Source organism: Hevea brasiliensis, chromosome 1 (genome assembly GCF_030052815.1).
Source record: "Hevea brasiliensis isolate MT/VB/25A 57/8 chromosome 1, ASM3005281v1, whole genome shotgun sequence".
NCBI classification, from domain to species: domain Eukaryota; kingdom Viridiplantae; phylum Streptophyta; class Magnoliopsida; order Malpighiales; family Euphorbiaceae; genus Hevea; species Hevea brasiliensis.
In genome coordinates, this window is record NC_079493.1 from 108,546,523 (window position 1) to 108,564,579 (window position 18,057).

General features: G+C 33.3%; 3 protein-coding genes across 3 annotated transcripts; 1 reads left to right on the top strand and 2 right to left on the bottom strand.

The window, feature by feature from the left end:
- Nucleotides 1–3,630: 3,630 nt before the first annotated feature.
- Nucleotides 3,631–6,636, top strand: LOC110668971 (uncharacterized). Its single transcript, XM_021830395.2, has 6 exons — nucleotides 3,631–4,061; nucleotides 4,876–5,075; nucleotides 5,212–5,352; nucleotides 5,431–5,511; nucleotides 6,130–6,254; nucleotides 6,371–6,636. Exons 1-6 carry the CDS (start codon nucleotides 3,839–3,841, stop codon nucleotides 6,417–6,419), a joined length of 819 nt encoding a protein of 272 aa, XP_021686087.2. The 5' UTR covers nucleotides 3,631–3,838; the 3' UTR covers nucleotides 6,420–6,636.
- Nucleotides 6,637–7,395: 759 nt separating this feature from the next.
- On the bottom strand, nucleotides 7,396–9,184 carry LOC110668970 (type III polyketide synthase B). The gene is made up of 2 exons (XM_021830394.2): nucleotides 8,909–9,184; nucleotides 7,396–8,519 (listed from the first exon to the last, which is right to left on the bottom strand). Exons 1-2 carry the CDS (start codon nucleotides 9,090–9,092, stop codon nucleotides 7,528–7,530), a joined length of 1,176 nt encoding a protein of 391 aa, XP_021686086.1. The 5' UTR covers nucleotides 9,093–9,184; the 3' UTR covers nucleotides 7,396–7,527.
- A 1,198-nt stretch (nucleotides 9,185–10,382) lies between these two features.
- Nucleotides 10,383–17,381, bottom strand: LOC110668972 (5'-methylthioadenosine/S-adenosylhomocysteine nucleosidase). The gene is made up of 8 exons (XM_021830398.2): nucleotides 17,112–17,381; nucleotides 16,916–16,979; nucleotides 16,097–16,188; nucleotides 15,475–15,581; nucleotides 15,105–15,179; nucleotides 14,564–14,638; nucleotides 11,353–11,445; nucleotides 10,383–10,956 (listed from the first exon to the last, which is right to left on the bottom strand). The coding sequence occupies exons 1-8, from the start codon at nucleotides 17,194–17,196 to the stop codon at nucleotides 10,759–10,761; spliced, it is 789 nt and encodes a 262-aa protein (XP_021686090.2). The 5' UTR covers nucleotides 17,197–17,381; the 3' UTR covers nucleotides 10,383–10,758.
- Nucleotides 17,382–18,057: the final 676 nt, after the last annotated feature.

Genomic DNA, 18,057 nt, shown 5'->3' on the forward strand with positions numbered 1-18,057 from the left:
AATTGAAACATGTTAATAAATGAATTATCAAAAAGGTTCATTGGTAATTTTAGTTGCCAACAGATTTTTTTATGATTATCAACCGAAAAATGTTAAAATGTTATTGTTTCAACATTCTTTATGTTTGGTTTATTTAGGAAATTAAAATAAAATGTAATTAATTATAATTTTCTTTGTAAAAAATCAAAAATTTTATATTTAAATGAAATTTACATTAATATTTAATAGATATTCAAACACCTGAATCAATCTGTTCAATAAAGTTGTTAAAATCATATAGCTGATAGAAGTTTGAATAGCTGATCTTAAAGATACAAACTTGGAATTAAATATATGTTTGAGTTTATCAGCAGCTCACTACAAAGCTTTCATTTTATGTTTGAATATCAACATTTGAAATAAAAATTTGCATTTAATTTTCGCATAAATTATTGATAAATTATGAATTTTAAATAGTTTATCATTTTATTTCCTAAAAAATGTCCGAATTAATTTGAAATAATACCACTTTTTAACTCATTTTAAATTCATACTTAAATGAAATGATCTCTAAATATTTATAATTCTAATAAATTAAATAAAAAAAAAATTATCAAATTTAAATTTCATATTTCAAATTCTCCCATGTAATGAACTTTTCTTTGGAACGTACACTATAGGTGGTTATTAAAGTTTATCTATTTTTATTACTATAAAATCATTATAAATTAATCACATTTAATTATAATTTACTTTTAATCATAATAAAATTTTATTATGGCAAGTAAAATTCTATAATCCCTACTTTAAAGGCAGTCGTTAGAAGAAAAAAAATTGGAAAAAAAAGTCAAATTGGACCCTGAATTTTGAAATGGGGGTCAAATTTACCTTATTTAAAGTTTTTATCCATATTAACCCATAATAATATTTTAAAGCCAAAATTAACCTTCTCCTGTCAGAATTCAAGTGTGTGAAATAGATGCCTAATGAAACTAATTAAAAAAAAATTAATAAGTAATAAATTTAATAAAAAAAAAGGCAAATCCACTCCTAAAAATTTGCGCAAATTTAAGTTTCAACGCAAATTAATCCTTTATTATTAGAATTTCAGTATATGAAATAGACGTGCATTTGAAATAATTAAAAATGAAAAATAATTGTGAAAAATTAAAAACAGTAATAATATTAGAATACTTATTGTATCACTGCAATCCTTGCATCAAATATGAAAATTTTCACGTTTAAAACATCAATAATATTGAAAATGTCTAAAAATAATTTTTTAAAAAATATTTTTTAAGTAATTTTTTTTTTCATGTCATTTGAAGAAAAAAGAATAAAATATTATTTTTAAAAAGATCCCTTTGAAAGTCAATTTTAATCCTATTTGATATATATATATATATATATATAACATTATGTTATTGAAATCAAGAATATTGTAAAGTGCCCAAATATAATTTTTTTTTTCATAATTTTTAATACTAAAACAATCTATAAATAATTTCTGCATGTAGAAAAAATATATAGAAAATAAAAAATTTATATTATATTAAAAAGGTGCTATACGGCTTCTCAAAAACAAGGCGTGTCTCACAAATGCCACAATTTTTTGGCCTTAATTGGCCTTTAATTGAAAGTTAGGACTTTTTAAAGTACAAAAGGTGTTTTTTTTTAGCAAATTTGATCCTCGCCTCAAAGTTTAGAGTGAATATGACATTTTTTTTCATTGTAATGATGAAGGTTTTTATTTTTTTTTGGAGAAAATGTCAAATTCGCTCATAAACTTTGAGACAGGGATCAAATTTGCCCAAGATTACTTTTCGTATTCCTTTTTACAAGGGATTACGAATTTGCACTTACATTTTTTTTATGGAGAGAGAGTGAAGAAATGAAGATTCGGACTTGTCACTTGTCATGTGAGTAATACGCCTTTAACTATCACACTAAATTTGAAAGTGTCTAAAAATAAAATTAAGACTGTATTTCTATGCCTATAAATTAAAAAGAGATTTGTCATACAATAAATTAATAATATCATAATATGCATTATAGCTGCAGATTGAAGGATGTTTCAGCTAGGGCTAAACTTATGAGGAAAACATATCAAAAAGTTTGAGAAAATCATTCAAAGGGCTTATTTTGCATTACCGTTGAAACTGTTAATGAGAAAATCACTTTTTTAAATATATTAGTTAGATAATGTTAAAAAATAATTAAAAATAAAATTTAATTATTTTAGTCATAAAAATATTAAAATAATAAAATAATTTTTTTCAAATTATTTTTTTCAACAGCATTTAAAATGATGCTTTTCAGACTCTCTAAAACTCATTGTCAAATAAGGCTAAAAATGATACAAACACCCTAACCGTAACAAATGAATTAAATTTAGTTTTTTTTATTGACATAATACATTATACTAATGACAATCTCATTATTATTAAATATGATAAATTTTTTTACGTACTCATTATTTAATTTTGTAATCAGCTTAGTACATAAGAAGACAATGCAATGGCAAAAGAGTTGAATTGTGCTAATCTTTTTATTGGAGCTCTGATAATTTTTATATTTAGTACTTCAAACACACCTGTCTTTGCAACGAAATCCATGATTGCACTCTCAAATAAATGACTTCTAGCCTTTCTTACAACATATGCTATGAGAACCTGCCCAACCTCCTTATCAGCAAATTTGAAATAACATCACAATCAGTCTCATTTCTGAAGGAAAGGTAGAACAAAACAAGGTAAATTGCTATTAAAAGCATATGATTTTCCAAGGATTCCTTAATCATGGGACAAATGGGGTTCCATTTGTGGAAAAAGGATGCCTTTACATGCATAGAATGAATTTCCAAGCCCTATATAATATATAATATGGAAGAATGCTTGTGGTATTATAGTGGCTTCAACAATTTCTGTATAAGCAACAAGACCTCTACTTCCGCAGGAGGGACCTAATGATAAAGAGACAATAGCATCAGAGCATGTTTATTAAATCATAATTTTCACGAGACAATATGTGGGTGGAAATGTATCAATAGTTATATTTGCAAGCAAAAATGATTTCACTATATTTATTTTGTCCTTCTCCTTTTCCTTTTTGTGTTTTTTTATTATTTTTATATTTTTCTCAATAATCTCCAATGCTATACGAGATTGAAAGGTCAGAGAGCTCTGCTGCGTCACTTTTCCAGAAAGATTAAGTTGTGCTTCCAATGTTGAGTGGTGGAGCCTTGAAGATAAGATGTTGTTTACGCTTTTGTGTTTCTCTGAGTAGCCTTTGGCTGTTCAGGATGCTTAATCGGAGCTGTGGTTGGGGACGAAGAAATGTTTCTCTTCCCAATTTCCAAATCGGTGATCAAACTTGTTATGACACATGGATGGCGGAGCTGTGCTGTCTTGGTTCTATTCTCATTTTTGTTTGTTTAGGTTTCTTGGATTGGGGATGGACTACCATGTATTGGGCTTGTTTTGTTATAGAGTTTGATACATGAGACTCTAATTTGTCTTATAACTAGACCCATTTTGTAAGTTTGCCCTATTGGCCATGAAATGCAATTGTAAATATCTGGAGTTAAAAAAAAAATGTTAATTAATTAATATTTTTTGTGTAATAAAGGAGAGAAGAATTCTTTTCTCATCCGGACACGTTAGTCCATCAAAGCCGCGGTCTACGGGATTTCTATTTCAAAGCAACCCAAAGTCTTGAGTTTATATATATATTAACCCAATCACAGATTCTGTCTTCTTCCTGTCTCTCTTCTCCCTTTAAATTAATCAACCCAGCCTAACTCTCGTAAAATTTCCCAAACTTTTCATCGTTTTCTGGGGCAAATCAATCCAATTCTCCGATGAGGCCGCAGAGAAGGCCAATACACGCCGTCACGTCATGGGTGCGCCGACAGCCGCCCAAGGTCAAGGCTTTTTTGGCCGTGGTGTTGGGGATGGCGGCTCTCGTTTTCCTTAGATTCATCGTACATGACCATGACAGTCTCTTTATCGCTGCTGAGGCTGTCCATTCTATCGGTATCATTGTCCTTATATATAAGCTTATGAAGGAGAGAACTTGCGCTGGTAAAAAGAGGAAACTTTGATTATTTTTTTTCCTTTTAAGGGTAATTGTAGGAATCAGAGAGAAATTAGACATAGCGTAGCAATGATTTTTGGAATTTTATTACTGGTTTTGCAGATTGATTTTGATCGTTTTATGTTTGTTGGGGTTTCTTTCTTTGGGGCCTTTTTATTTTATTTCTTTTCTTTTTGTTGTTTACATGAACGAGAGAACATTTGAAGAAAACCGAAATCCTTGTTATACCCTTCAACTAGCCAACTCTATTGTATGATTTTCTTCCCTGAGTGGCGAGCTATGCTTTTTAAGGAATTAAAAATTTGAAGTTCTATTCTTTGGTTCAATGTGTGCATATTACAACTTGTTGGAGTGGATGGTCTCTATTGAATTGGATCATACATTGAATATGCAATGCAAAAATTTTCATTGTTGACCTAGGATGGGCTAAAACTGGCATCATCTTGATAACAGGTGAATCCAATTATAGTGTGAGTTTATTCTGATCATCTCCGTGACTTATTTCCTCTGGATGCAATGTAGCCTCATCTGAGTCCAGTGATAGGCAAAAGCCAGTTTTTACTGGTGGAGCCTATTTTCATTGGTTGTTGTTTTAGTAAGGCTCCTTCCAGCTAATCTTGTTCAGCTTGAAGTGGGTTTTCTTATTTGAGGTCATCTTGTAAAATTCCAGCAAACTAACGGAAGGATTTTCTGACACTTATCTCATCAATTGACGATCAGGGCTTCCTAATTCTTTATGTATTTATATTCATTGACTGATTTCAGTTCTTTTATAACAACTCATCATCGGATGATTTACAGGACTATCACTCAAGTCCCAGGAATTGACAGCTATGTTTTTAGCTGTCAGACTGTATTGCAGCTTTGTGATGGAATATGATATACATACCGTACTTGACTTGGCTACATTGGCAACAACTTTGTGGGTTATTTATATGATCCGTTTCAAATTGAAGTCTAGTTATATGGAGGACAAAGATAACTTTGCAATATATTATGTGGTGAGTATCCATCTGAAACCTTCTTTTCAGTAGTTGCCTGTCCAACTCCTTTTGATTCTCTTGTTATGGAATGATGTTTTATTTCTGATATTCATATCTTTTTAACTCAAATCCTTGTTTTTGAATTTTGATGCAGGCGCTACCCTGTGCTATTCTAGCACTTCTTATTCATCCATCAACATCTCATAATTTAGTGAACAGGATTTTTTGGGCATTCTGTGTATACCTGGAAGCTGTATCAGTGCTACCTCAGTTGCGGGTCATGCAGAATACAAAGGTATTGTTGCATAAGGTGGAAGATTTACGTTTAAAAGGTTTTTGAATTGAAACTCATCTTTGTTTTTTGTACCTTCAGATAGTTGAACCATTCACTGCTCATTATGTATTTGCATTGGGTGTTGCAAGGTTCTTGAGTTGTGCCCATTGGGTTCTCCAGGTTTGTTCTTGCACAGTTGAATCTGTATATATCTGTTTGAGTTAGTTTTGTATTTAGTTTCAAATGTTGTGACTGAGTCCTTTTCTAAATTGTTCTGAGCTAATTACTTCTAGTATGCAATTGAGGTACTTCTGTCTTGGTACTTGAGTCTACATGAAGAAGGGATGCCAAGATACAACTTGAATTGCTATTGTGTTCTTAGTAGTTGCGTCTAAATTTTGATGATGTGTTTGCTCTGTTAGCCACAATTGAGTGATAGGAATGTCATTTAGGAGCGTCACGTTGAATAATTGAAGCAAAATATGGAACAGTTTCATCAAAATCTGTAGAACCTTCATATTGTAAATTGCAAAATGACAAGGAATTCATGTAGCAGTATTTAAGTGGTTGCCAATGAGCAAGCTTCTTTTCCTGCAACCCACTTTATATTCCTACAGATACCCTCTAATGGTAAAATATGATGTTGGGACTGAATTGTATGTGGTCATTTTACAAGCATGCATTTGTATGTAAACTGGTTGGTTAACTGGCACCATAGGTTATTGTCAATCATATTTCTCTTGGTATGTTATTATCTTCCTGTTAAGATTCTAATTCTGTTTCTACTACTTTGAATAGGTTTTAGATAGTCGTGGACGCTTGCTGGTAGCCTTGGGGTATGGATTATGGCCTTCTATGGTTCTTTTGTCAGAAATTGTCCAGACTTTCATCTTAGCAGACTTCTGTTATTATTATGTCAAGAGGTATGTAAATGTTTGTGCATTTATTCTTTTAACCAAGGACCAAGTAGATTTGGCATTTGACATTTTCCAGGACAACATTGTCATTCTTATTACAAATTTCAATTATGGGTTTGCAGTGTGTTTGGAGGACGGCTTGTTCTCCGCCTTCCCTCAGGAGTGGTGTGACTGAAGATCCTCATCTGCTGTGGTCCTTGAGCAACATTACCATCCAAAAATTAATGTTTTTACGAAATGCTGTTGCAAAATTTTTCCCCCATAAAGTTTTCTCCCTTGCTTTTATGACCAGAGGTAAAGTAGGTCTTTTGTAAATTTGGGGATGCACAAACTCTGATGGGTTTTTTTTTTAATATATATTTGATACATAATTTTCTAGTTGGATTAACTTATTTTGTCAATGCTGATCCCTTACTAAAGTGTATAAACCAGTCCCTTGCCTTGTGATATGCTCTTTTTCTGCGTATGAATAATCCGCGCCAATGCTGAATCTAGCTGGATTACTTGTGTTTGGCATAGAATGCTGGACATTTTATTCTGGCGTCTCTGTTCTAGTTTGCTCTGAGAGTGCTAGGGTAACCAGGACATGCATCTGGGCAATGTTGTGGACATTGGAGGTGGACATTAGAGACTAGAGGCGACGTTCTGTATGGATTTTGCTAATTGAATGTGATTTACATAAGGCGCATGCATGATTCCGTCTGCCAATTATCAGCAGACTCTAAAAGAAATGCCAGCCATTTGCTGATTAGCGCAACTGCTGCCACAAACGACTACTGTTACGGTTTAAGCATTTTGTCTATAGAATGTTTTTTTGTGCTAATGAGACATTTTTTCTCTGAGATTTGATAAATCTTTGTCCGGGTGACATGCAATTCTTCATTTAACACAAACAAATTTTCCACTATTCTGCTTTATCCGCGCTGCCAAGGAAGGGGAGGGGATTTGAACTTGGGTCTTTTGTTTAGATTAATTGGTGTTCTTTTTGTCAGGCTAAGCCTGTAGGTGCATCTTGAAACTGTATTCAGGAACTGTGTTACAACACCTAGAGCTTGAGATGATAGTTTGAGTGCACCAACTGAGCTGCAGCTCAATTGAAAGCATCAAATCTTGGATATTGTAATAATAAGATCTGAGTTCAATGAGAGAGAGAGAAAACAAAATGGATTATCAAGTTATAGAATGCAATTTCTTAGGCCTAGGAAGATTCAAGTACAGGCATCTCTGGTACGATATCTAGAGAGAACCCAAGTTATTACATGGAGGCATGACATTTTATTTAGACGGTGAGGTTCCTGGCCAGAATTCCCTCAAAGGTAATTCCAGGTCCAAAAGCAAGTATCAGTCCCCATTCACAACTCTCATTTTTCTCCTTGACCTTGAAGCACTCTTCTATCATGTACTCCAGCACATATACAATGGTATTACTGCTAGCATTACCATAGTCCATAAGAGCTCGTCTGCTAGCATTTAGTTTCTCAGGCTGCAAATCAAGTCTCTTTTCTATCCTATTCAATATCGCAGGTCCTCCTGGATGAACTGCCCAAAACAACTTATTGTACTCCTTTTCTCCTATACCAGCAATTCCCATTAACTTATGACAGAATTCCTCAACGTTGTCTTCAATTATGTGGGGAAGTTCCCTTGCTAGCTTGAAGCTGATCCCTTCTTCTGTAAGCCTGCCATCGATAACTTTTTCTGTTTCAGGCAAGAAATTCTGGATTGCTGTGTGAAGTTCAAATAGTGGATGTTCAATATCTGAAACTGGGTCTGTGCCTATTATCATGGCTCCGGCACCATCCCCAAACAGTGCAACCCCAACTAGATCATACGGTCTATCTGCACTCGGTGGCTTGAATCCAATTATGGTAGTTTCAGAAGTAGCCAGCAAAACTCTACTCCCAGGATTGTTTTCAGCTATATCCTTTGCGACGCGGAGACCAGCCACGCCTCCAGAGCAACCCATGAAGTACAGCATGACACGCTGTGTTTCAGGGTTGAGTCCAAGACCTCTTGCAAGGTAGAGATCGCCACCCGGTAGCCTAGCTTCACTTGAGGAGACGTAGACTAAGTGAGTTATTTCTGACATAGGCCTGCCCCAGTTCTTGATGCAAATTTGTGAAGCTTCAATAGCCATCTGTGTCACAGCATTATTACAGATATCCAATCGCTGCTTTACAGTAGGGAGGCCTTCGATGGCGAGTTCAGGGTATTTCTTTAGTATTTCCTCCGACATTACCACATACCTTGTTTTGACGGTTGTTGTCTTGCCTGTAAGAATCCATGGAGGGGGAAAAATGACAACTTACTTTGGTTAGGATAGTGCATAGAACAATGCATGGCCATCCCCAAAATGTCCATGTTATATAAATTTCTAAGTTCTGCTAAAACCATTTGCCAAGAGTAATCCAGAGGGGACTTGCAGTCACCCTAAAATTTAAGTGAGAAATTACAAATATGATGATGAAAATGTACCCTCCCTCATGGGTTCAATACCTGGTTCTAGTAACAAGTTCCAATTTGCTAATTGGCCCCCTCTATATATTATATATAGTCCTTGGTGTCCCTTTGTTTCAAGTTAGTTTCAATAGATTTGCATGCATTTGTTAGTCAAGAATAGATGCAAAAAACACTAAAATAAGAGAAAAGTTATCAGTTACAGAGTCTAGCTAGCTTCTGCTTGAGATCTGGATCATCACAATTGGTGTTCTTGAAATACCCATCAACCAGAAACTCCTGCATGACAAGCTGGTGAGGGAATGCCTTGCCCAGAGCCAGAATTGTAGCTTTGCCAGGGTTGGCCTTCTTCAATGAATCTGACTGTACATTCTCTTCACTCCCCATTCCTTAACTTCCGAAAATAGACACCAATAAACCTGCAGGGTCTAGAAGAGGTAGTATGTGAGCTTCTTTACCGTGCAATGAAAGGATAGAGAGGAATGCTCATATATATAACTGCACAACATGCATAGGCTTAAAGGAAGCCAGAGTATTTTAATTTTTCATATGGGTGTGAGACATAAATGTGCTATTCTTATATATATAAAGCAGTAGTTGAGAAGCAAGCCTTTCATGCAGGTTATGTTTAAAGATTTTGGTAAATTTTTGGTGCTTGGTCCTTAATAGCTGAACTGACGGTGCTGCTACATGTACTTCAGATACGTATGTCCACACCCCTTCAAAATAGAGGGACTGAGCTTTAAATTTCACTAAATTTTGATAAAAAAAAAAAGAACAAGGATATGAAATTCAATATCAGTGAGCTAAACTAAACCAATGTTTGTTGAAGTGGAAAAAGGCATCAAGGACTCCTCACAGGCTGCTGGCTATCTTTATGATTTGTAGGATAATTTTTATAGCCGTTCCTAAATTTTATCCTATGTTTTATTTTTTTTTCTCTTAATTTTAGTTTGTTATTAAAAGATTCATAAACTTAATTTTGTTGGCAAAAAATCATCTAAATTATAATAGTAAATTTTTAAATTAAAAAATTCCTTTAATCTATAATGTGATGTTTGCTAACGTAATTTCAGCACTTTCTAGTGAAAAATAAATTCTCTTCTTTTCCAAAAAGCATATTTACATGATAATTGAAACGATCAGTGTTTTTTGAATGTGAGAAGAATGAAGATAAAAATATAATTTCATCATTTTTTAATATAAAAATAACAAATTGAAAATATTTTTATGAAATAAAATTAAAATTTAAAAATTTTTTAATAACAAATTAAAGTGAAATACAAAGTAAAATTCTTGATTTGTTAAGGTAAGGCAAATGGGTGCGTAAAAATATTTGAAAAGCTTGATTATAAAATTTGATATTTTTGAAACACTGGCCGGCATAATAGGTACAAATGATACAGGATGTCTATACCTGAAAGATCCTATTCCAAATTTATCTTTGAAATAACTTGATCGAATTTAATGAACTTCAAAAAGTTACACATGAAAGGATACCTCTTTCCAACATAAATTCATGAAAATATAAAAATATCATTAAAAATTATTATTATTATTATTGTGAACCAAACAAGAAAATGAAATCATAATCTAAAATCTCATTCCATGGCCAATTCCAAAGTGAATCAAACGAGCAAAATGTAGATTTCAAACGGGGATAGAACCCAATAATAATTGAAAGGCGTAAGGAAAGCTTAATCATGGAAGCACAATTTTTACATTAAATAGACCTCTGTCAACACTCAAAACACTGTGGGTGAATTATTGTACTGGACTCTGACAATAATCACACACAACTTTGACATGAACTAAACCCATATATTGTGTAAATTGTAAAACAGGTATTATGCATTCTCAAACTGGGTAAAACGACTATCATGCATCAACATTTCCCTTTTAAGCTGCTCAATTCATATGCCTTGAAGTAATAGTGGTTTTAGGCTAAACATCATATTTCCTGAAACATATCTGGCATCTTGAAGATCAATTTTCACATGATCCTTTCCCACAGCAATCTTCAGATTAATTGTGAAGTGAAGCTTGAGCCATTTCAAAGTTCAGAAAGACACTTCCCATTGATGAAATCAATTACTTGGGCAACTGCCTCGTCAAGTGCAGCAGTCACTGCTGCCAAATTCTGCAGGAATTCCTCTGCGGCTGGCTTCTCACCATCTACAATATCAGTCACTGCTTTTACAAATATTGTAGGGACTTTTAAAAGATCAGCAACATAAGCAACTGCTGCTCCCTGAGACAAAATGTCAAGAAATAATTGATCTTTTGTGGACGCAGAAGGAACATGCATATGCATTGAGGAATGTAATCATTCTTTAAAGTAGCGTTCTTCCTATATCATTTTAAGCAACTAAATTACCATAATAGCAGTGAACAGGAAGTATATATTTTCACTTGCTTGACCTTCCATGACAAGGCATAAGCAAATAATTATGGTGCATTATCAATATTTAAGGCTCCTTTACATTATAATCTCAGTTATATCAACTACAACAGCTTAAATAAGCATACATCTAATCTATAAGATTTTAAAATCTATTTACTCTGCACATTGGAGGGCAGGGACAGGGACACCATGTCACCATGACCCATTCAGCTCACATCTTATCAGGTGATGCTTAAACATTACCTCCATGTCTTTAACAGAAGCATCATTTGCAATAATTGTTGCTTCGTCCTGTGGAGACATGTCCAAAGAGTCTCCAGTAGACAACTTGCCAACCTGAAACATGAAGATATTGCATATTAGAAGTTCTAAGTGATATTGAAGGCTACAAATGAATGAATCAGAAAATTTTCCACCACATCATAAGATCAGCATATACTCAATACAAATTCTTGTCAAACAGAACTTAAATTATTTTTCATGAAAATAAGATGATCCCAAAATATGTTAAAGCCTATCCTCGTTATTTGAAGGAAAACCCTATCTATATATAATTCAATTTTTCATGAAATACCATTTAATTAAAATTAAATGCACTACAAACGGTAAAACTCAACCACCAAAAATTTTGTTAAGCAAGTCTGGCAAAAGCACATAGGAGAGACAAACCATTTGCAAAACAGATAGTACACATACACAAATGAGATCAATTGTATTCACTCTTAACACTAAATTTGACTGCAAGCCAGTGTGCACTACAATAAAGGGAGTTGTTAAAAGGAATAATGGTCTAAACCATCACCATATAAAATGTGTGGAAAAAAAAACCAACCAAATAAATGTAAAATGCACCCTTTTTAGGCAGGGTTGGTTTACTGTGGATTTTGAACAGGCCTAAACAATGCTCTCATTAATGAAACAATGGAAAGGATCATTCATGAATCTCATCTCTTTTGCACACCTATTAAAGTGAAATAGCAAGGGCCCAAAATTATGTTCACTTTCCCTAGCACCAAAAGCGCTATGAGGTTTCATTTTAAACATCCACAATTCAAGTTACCAAGCAACACATCCAGATCTTTTTTCCCTAAGACGTCCATGCCTTATTGGCATGATGGTAATTTTTATGAATCAAATACAGAACAAGGAGCAAGATAATTAACCATAGAGACTAGGTAACTTGCCAAAAAGGTAAGCAAGTCTTGAAGTTAGCAAAAACCCTATAAGATTAGCAAGAACCCAGGTTGAACACATATTATCCTTTGGCACTCCAGAAAATCCTTTGAATGATGCTTTTGAGTTGCCTCTCCTTGTTGACTAATACATATCCATTTTACATTCAATCCAAACCAATTTTACTAGGGGTAAGCAGAATTCAGTTCAAACAGAAAAATCGACCGAACTGACTAATTTCGGTTCGATTTTATTGTTATTCAGTTTGGTCCGGTTTTAGTTTATAAAATTTTCAGTTATTGCGATCCGCTTAGGCTTTTGAAAGAAAAAATCAGAAAAACAGAACCAAACCAATATATAATTTTATTAGCATATCTGCATATTGCTTATACCATCTGTGGCCTAGTGGTTAATGTTCTAAAATTCTACCTACAAGTTTGGTGTTCGATTCCCAAGCCCCACACTTATTTAATTTTTTTTAGCCTTCTTTTTTGACAAATAATCATAGTCATTCATTTACTCTAATCTCAGCCATCCAATACGACTATACATGTACTTCTCTAATATCTAACGCCAGCCTCCCTCTTCTCAATTCTCGCATCCTCATGCCGTTAACCAAATTTAAGAGAGCACTTGAGAGCAAATAGCCATCTTTTTCTTTCACTTTTCATTCACTACCCGTTTGGTGGGTTGACTTCATTCTCTTCTCTAATCTCAGCCTCCTCTCGTTCAAAGATTCTCATTCATTTTTGCTGTTAGCCATTCAGTTCATCATCTCGATCTCCACTCACCTTTGAAGGCATTGTGTTATCCTCATCTTCTGGGTTCCATCAGTTGAGTATTGATGCAATATGTGTTCTTGTCTTCATCTCACCTTTGAAGGCTCTATATTCAAGCTTTTAACTCCTCATGCAGCCTTGGCCTCCTATTCAATTTTTTTTAATTTGCTTTTCTGCTATTTTGTTTTACTTTTTTGATGATGGATATTTTATTTTGTTGATTGTACAATGTTAGTTTTGTTTTTTATTCAGATTTTAGTCTTGACTTCTTGTAATTTTGTTTCATTTTTGTGCATGACGCATTGAAGATTTGAATTTGTTCATTAACTTTATCTGGAATGGCGATATGGGTGTATAGAAATTAGGGATTTGGGAAAGCCATTGGGCATTTAGGGAAGAAATGGGGGATCTGTAGGGATGAAAACGGGTCGGCTTTTTGCAAGTATTCGATCCGACCGAACCCTAACAAAAACGGTTTAGGTAATACATAATCGGGTTTAGGACAGGTTTGAGTTTGAAGAATAATACCAGTGACAGGTTCGGGTTTTGCATATTAAGTATCCGTTACCCAAATCCGTTTATATAAATACTTAATTAAATATAAAATATATATTTTTTATAATAATATTTATAATTCTTTATATTTTATATAAAATAGAATTTAAATATTTTATGAAATTATTAAAGTTTTAAAGTATAAATTATTGATAAAATAATTTTTTATGTAGATTATTAATTAAAATATATAAAATTAAAATGAGTTCTGATATTTTTCGGTTAATAATAATCGGTTTTCAGACGGGTTCAAGTAATTGAGAATAAATTTTAATCGGTTTTGGGGTGGGTCCGGATTTTGAGAATATTAATCGGGTTCAGGTTTGGATAATGTGATTTTCGTAGGTAGCCTACTTGTTGCCATCCCTAGGAATTTGTAGCACAGATAAAGGAAGGCCAAACTACCAAACTGAATTGAATCGAATTATTTCGGTTTAGTTTAATTCGATTCCTTTGTTTGGGTTCGGTTCGTTTTTGAACTGAATTAACCGAATGCTCACCCCTAAATATTAGGGCACAACATGATACTTGACAGAAAATGCAATATGCATAAAATGCTCTCTCTCTCTCTCTCTCTCTCTCTCTCTCCCTCTCTCTTTGACACAGGAAAACACATGCATGCTAATTCCTAAAGTTCAATAATGACTCAATTGAGGATCATTAGCCATGTTCAAATCAGAAGTCAAAACAACTTAGTTGAGTTTGCTATTTTTACTTTAGAATGGCTTCTTTATTTATTTTTAAAAGAATCCTTCTTTTTTTTTTTTTTTTTTTTTTTTTTGTGGGGGGGGGGGGGTTGGGGGCCGCGTGGGGGGGAGAGGTGGAGCCTCAGGATAGGTGCAGATATGCAAGAGTCTAAGAGTGCAACAAGCTAAAATATATTCCAAAAAGAAAACATTTATAACACACAAATAAGGAGTGGATTGCCTAGCATTCAATGTAACTACCTTTAGGTTAAGGTCCTTTAGGAGATTGGGTGTTGGGTAAGCATGCCGCAAACCAATACCATAGAGATCAAAAACCTACAAAAGGCAAAAGAAAGACATAAAGTGAAGGCGAAAGAGCACAAAAATCAATTACAAACAAGTATAGAAAATTTCTTTGTAATGCGTATAGCAAAATTGAAGTTCTTAATTTCAACCTTAGCCATTTGCTAGGTACTTTACTTGCATATTTTTTCCATCTTGTTTGAGATTTGTGGCTTACTACGAGATTTCATTAGGGCTTCCAATGATCTTTAGCATCTACAAAGCCCTAGTTCTAGGTTGCAAACATAAGTGTTGTAGTAAGTGACTTGATTGGCCACCATCATGAAAAAAAAATAAATAAAGAAATCAAGAAAAAGCAACTAGGTTGGTAGCTTTCAGATATACACTTAGGCAATCAGAAAGTTCTATATAAAACAAGAATAGAAATACATGTATTTCAAGTTCCTTTGCTTCATTAAAAGCATAAGAAATAAATAATGGAAAACTAAGGAACACTTACAGGGATAGGGATTCTTCTGTCATGGAAAGTAACATCACTTACGAGGTATACATCACCAATAGATGCTCCTTTTGCCTGGAAATATCAAATTTAAATGAAAACGTTATTTTGCTTCAAATGGAGATATAAACATGCTCTATCTTCCTTAGTGCTTCCATTAAAAGGAGGGTGCACTCTTTCAATTCTAGAAAATTCTAATTAGCAGCTCAGACCCAGAAAATGATACGATACATCATACTAAAATTTTAAAAAAAAAAATCCTCACTGTAATGGAAGAAATTTCAGCATAAACAGTAGAATGATAAATGGGGATAATTTGAAGTTTATTTAAGATTTTGGAACTCTAATCAGCTATTAAATAAGAACATACCTTAAAGCCACCAGCAGTGCCTGCGTTGATGATTAAGTCTGGCTGTAATGCTCGGATAGCAGCATATGTCACAAGTGATGCAGAAACTGTGCCTACACTATCAACCTCTGAAAAGAGATGGCTTAAACAATAAACACAGAATTGAAAGGACTAATCCATGCAGCTGGTATTGGAATGACATCTATTCTTAGACATTTTAATTAGTTCAAGTATTACAGCAGCATACACAATTGGATGTCCATTTCAAAAAATGTGCATCCAAGTATAGGAAGCACTTACGTCTTGAAATGTGTGATGTAGTCATGTAGATGTGGCAATGGAAGTCTAAATCTAAAATCCATAAAAATTTTGAAGAATAGCTAAAAACAGACTGAATATGAACTTTTCATGATTGCGAATATAAGCATACGACAAAAAGAAAGTAAGAGGCATTATCTGTTACAGTAATCTTATATTCAAAGAGTGAATTGTGCTTATACTTTTTTTTTCCTAGTGTTTACTGTTTAGAGCTGATTGATTATCACAGAAAGCCACCCAGAAATCCCTAACACAGAATCAATGTTCCACTATATTTGAAACTATGAAATTAAGGAAAAAAAACTTGCAATTGATAACAACATACCCAGATTTGAATCTTTTCCTGGCCATACCAAATTGATATGGAGATCTTTGTAAATACCATGATACCAAACCCAAGGAACCCCTTTTGGAAACCTACACCATCAGACATTGACTAATCAATCCTAAGCACAACTGAACATGTATGATACTTAAACAGAAGAGAAATATACATCAAATTTCACAAATTAAATTACCCAGTAATGATTGTAACATCTGCACAAAGGATAACTACTTTCACATTAAGTGCAAAGCAAAAGGGACAACACTTATTGCATACAACTAAAAAAAATCTCATTTTATAAAGAAAGTCTACAGGTCAAAGAGAGAGAGAGAGAGAGAAGAGAGAGAAAAGAAAAGAAAATGATTACTCACATACTTATTTTGTTTTAGCTTTAGAAAAAGAAGAGCTCTCTCCTGCCGATACAGAAAAATAACGAGCACCAACGTCTAACACATATCTATCTATCTATCTATCTATCTATCTTTCCATACCCCATAAATTAATTTAGCCAATAAAAATGAAATAATCAGATTGCTTCACTTCAAAAAGAAACGAAATTTTTTAGTATCATACATTTAATAAGCATCAAAATGAAATTTATCTATCAAGCTCAAAAATTGTCTATTTCCACAAATACAAGAGAATAAAATGAAATTAAAGGGGGGAAAAACACATGAAAGAAAGCAAAAAAGACTTCATTAGACTGCATCGAACTATAATACAATCATAACAATATCACTAAACTCAAACTAAAGCCTAATCACAAAGTTCTCACAGAAGTCAAAAAAACACCGATTAATTCAGGAAACGAAAACTCACGAAGACTCTGGTTCCTCCACGAGCTGGAACTTGTTCACCACAGGCGTCGCTTCCGTTTGCATAGCTGTTCACTCCATCAAAAACCACCACAAAAATACAATCAATAAAGTCATTAAAAATCCACGCATCTCAACAGAAACATACACTTATACAGAGATACAAAGAAACGTAAACAAGAAAAAGGAGAGAAGAGGACCGATGATAATGAGGATATTAGAAATTGGGCGTTGAGCAACCATGGCTTCACCTGCAGCGTCTGATACCTCGCCGTCAGGAGCCATAGCCTGTCTCTATATCTCTCCTTAAAAATTTTTTAAACAGGAGGACTAAGGGAGTAACGGAAGCAATTATTTCCCAAGGAAATTAGGGTCTGTTTGGACAGGGCGAAGGAAGGATAAATAAACGCATGAAAGGGTAATCATTTTATCTCTTTTTGGGAATATATGAGTTAACAGAGGGCAGGGAAAGTTGTACTTTTTATTGTCTCTCAAATTATATTTTTTTTATATATTAATTAGAGTGTAAAAAAAAATAATAAAAATTATAAATATATTTATTTATATATTTTTTAAAATTTATTATTTTTTATTTTTTTTAAATACAAAAAATATATATAACCTCTCTTTTATCTTTTCTTCTATCAGAATGAAATTTCTTTTATTATAATTTTCTTAAGCAATTCCACAAAGCAGTTTCTAAATTCTTCTCGCCCTTTTAGCCAATAGAAGATCGTTGACCGATGTGTTGCAAGTAATTTACCATTTAATACCTGTAATTTATCATTTGAGTCTTTACATTTAAAAAAATAGATATTTAATCCTTCAATTTTACTTTCATCATACACTTTAGGTCCTTTTATCTATTTTGGCCTTTAATATTTATGATTAATTATAATTAAATCCTTGAAAATTATAACTATTCATAATTCATTCTTTAGTTTTGCAATTATTTATAATTTTTCTCCATCTCTATGTTTCTCTTCTCCATTTCTCTCTCCCTCATTCTCCTTCTTTACCCCACTTCTCCCAAAGGAAAATAAGAGAGGGATGAGGGAATATAAAGAGAGAGAAACAATAGAGAGACAAAAATGAAAGAGATGGAGAAAGAAATGAGAGAGACGAAGAGACAAAAATGAAAGAGAG

Bases quoted from the DNA above. Each gene is read 5' to 3' on its own strand.
- LOC110668971 (XM_021830395.2), top strand. From the start codon at position 3,839: ATGAGGCCGCAGAGAAGGCCAATACACGCCGTCACGTCATGGGTGCGC. The intron at 5,512-6,129 runs GTTTGTTCTTGC...TACTTTGAATAG, and splicing joins GTGCCCATTGGGTTCTCCAG to GTTTTAGATAGTCGTGGACG. The intron at 6,255-6,370 runs GTATGTAAATGT...ATGGGTTTGCAG, and splicing joins TGTTATTATTATGTCAAGAG to TGTGTTTGGAGGACGGCTTG.
- LOC110668970 (XM_021830394.2), bottom strand. From the start codon at position 9,092: ATGGGGAGTGAAGAGAATGTACAGTCAGATTCATTGAAGAAGGCCAAC. The intron at 8,520-8,908 runs GTAACTGATAAC...GGATTCTTACAG, and splicing joins GCAGAAGCTAGCTAGACTCT to GCAAGACAACAACCGTCAAA.
- LOC110668972 (XM_021830398.2), bottom strand. From the start codon at position 17,196: ATGGCTCCTGACGGCGAGGTATCAGACGCTGCAGGTGAAGCCATGGTT. The intron at 16,980-17,111 runs GTCCTCTTCTCT...TGGAGTGAACAG, and splicing joins TAATATCCTCATTATCATCG to CTATGCAAACGGAAGCGACG. The intron at 15,582-16,096 runs GTATGTTGTTAT...ATCTCTTTTCAG, and splicing joins AGGAAAAGATTCAAATCTGG to AGGTTGATAGTGTAGGCACA.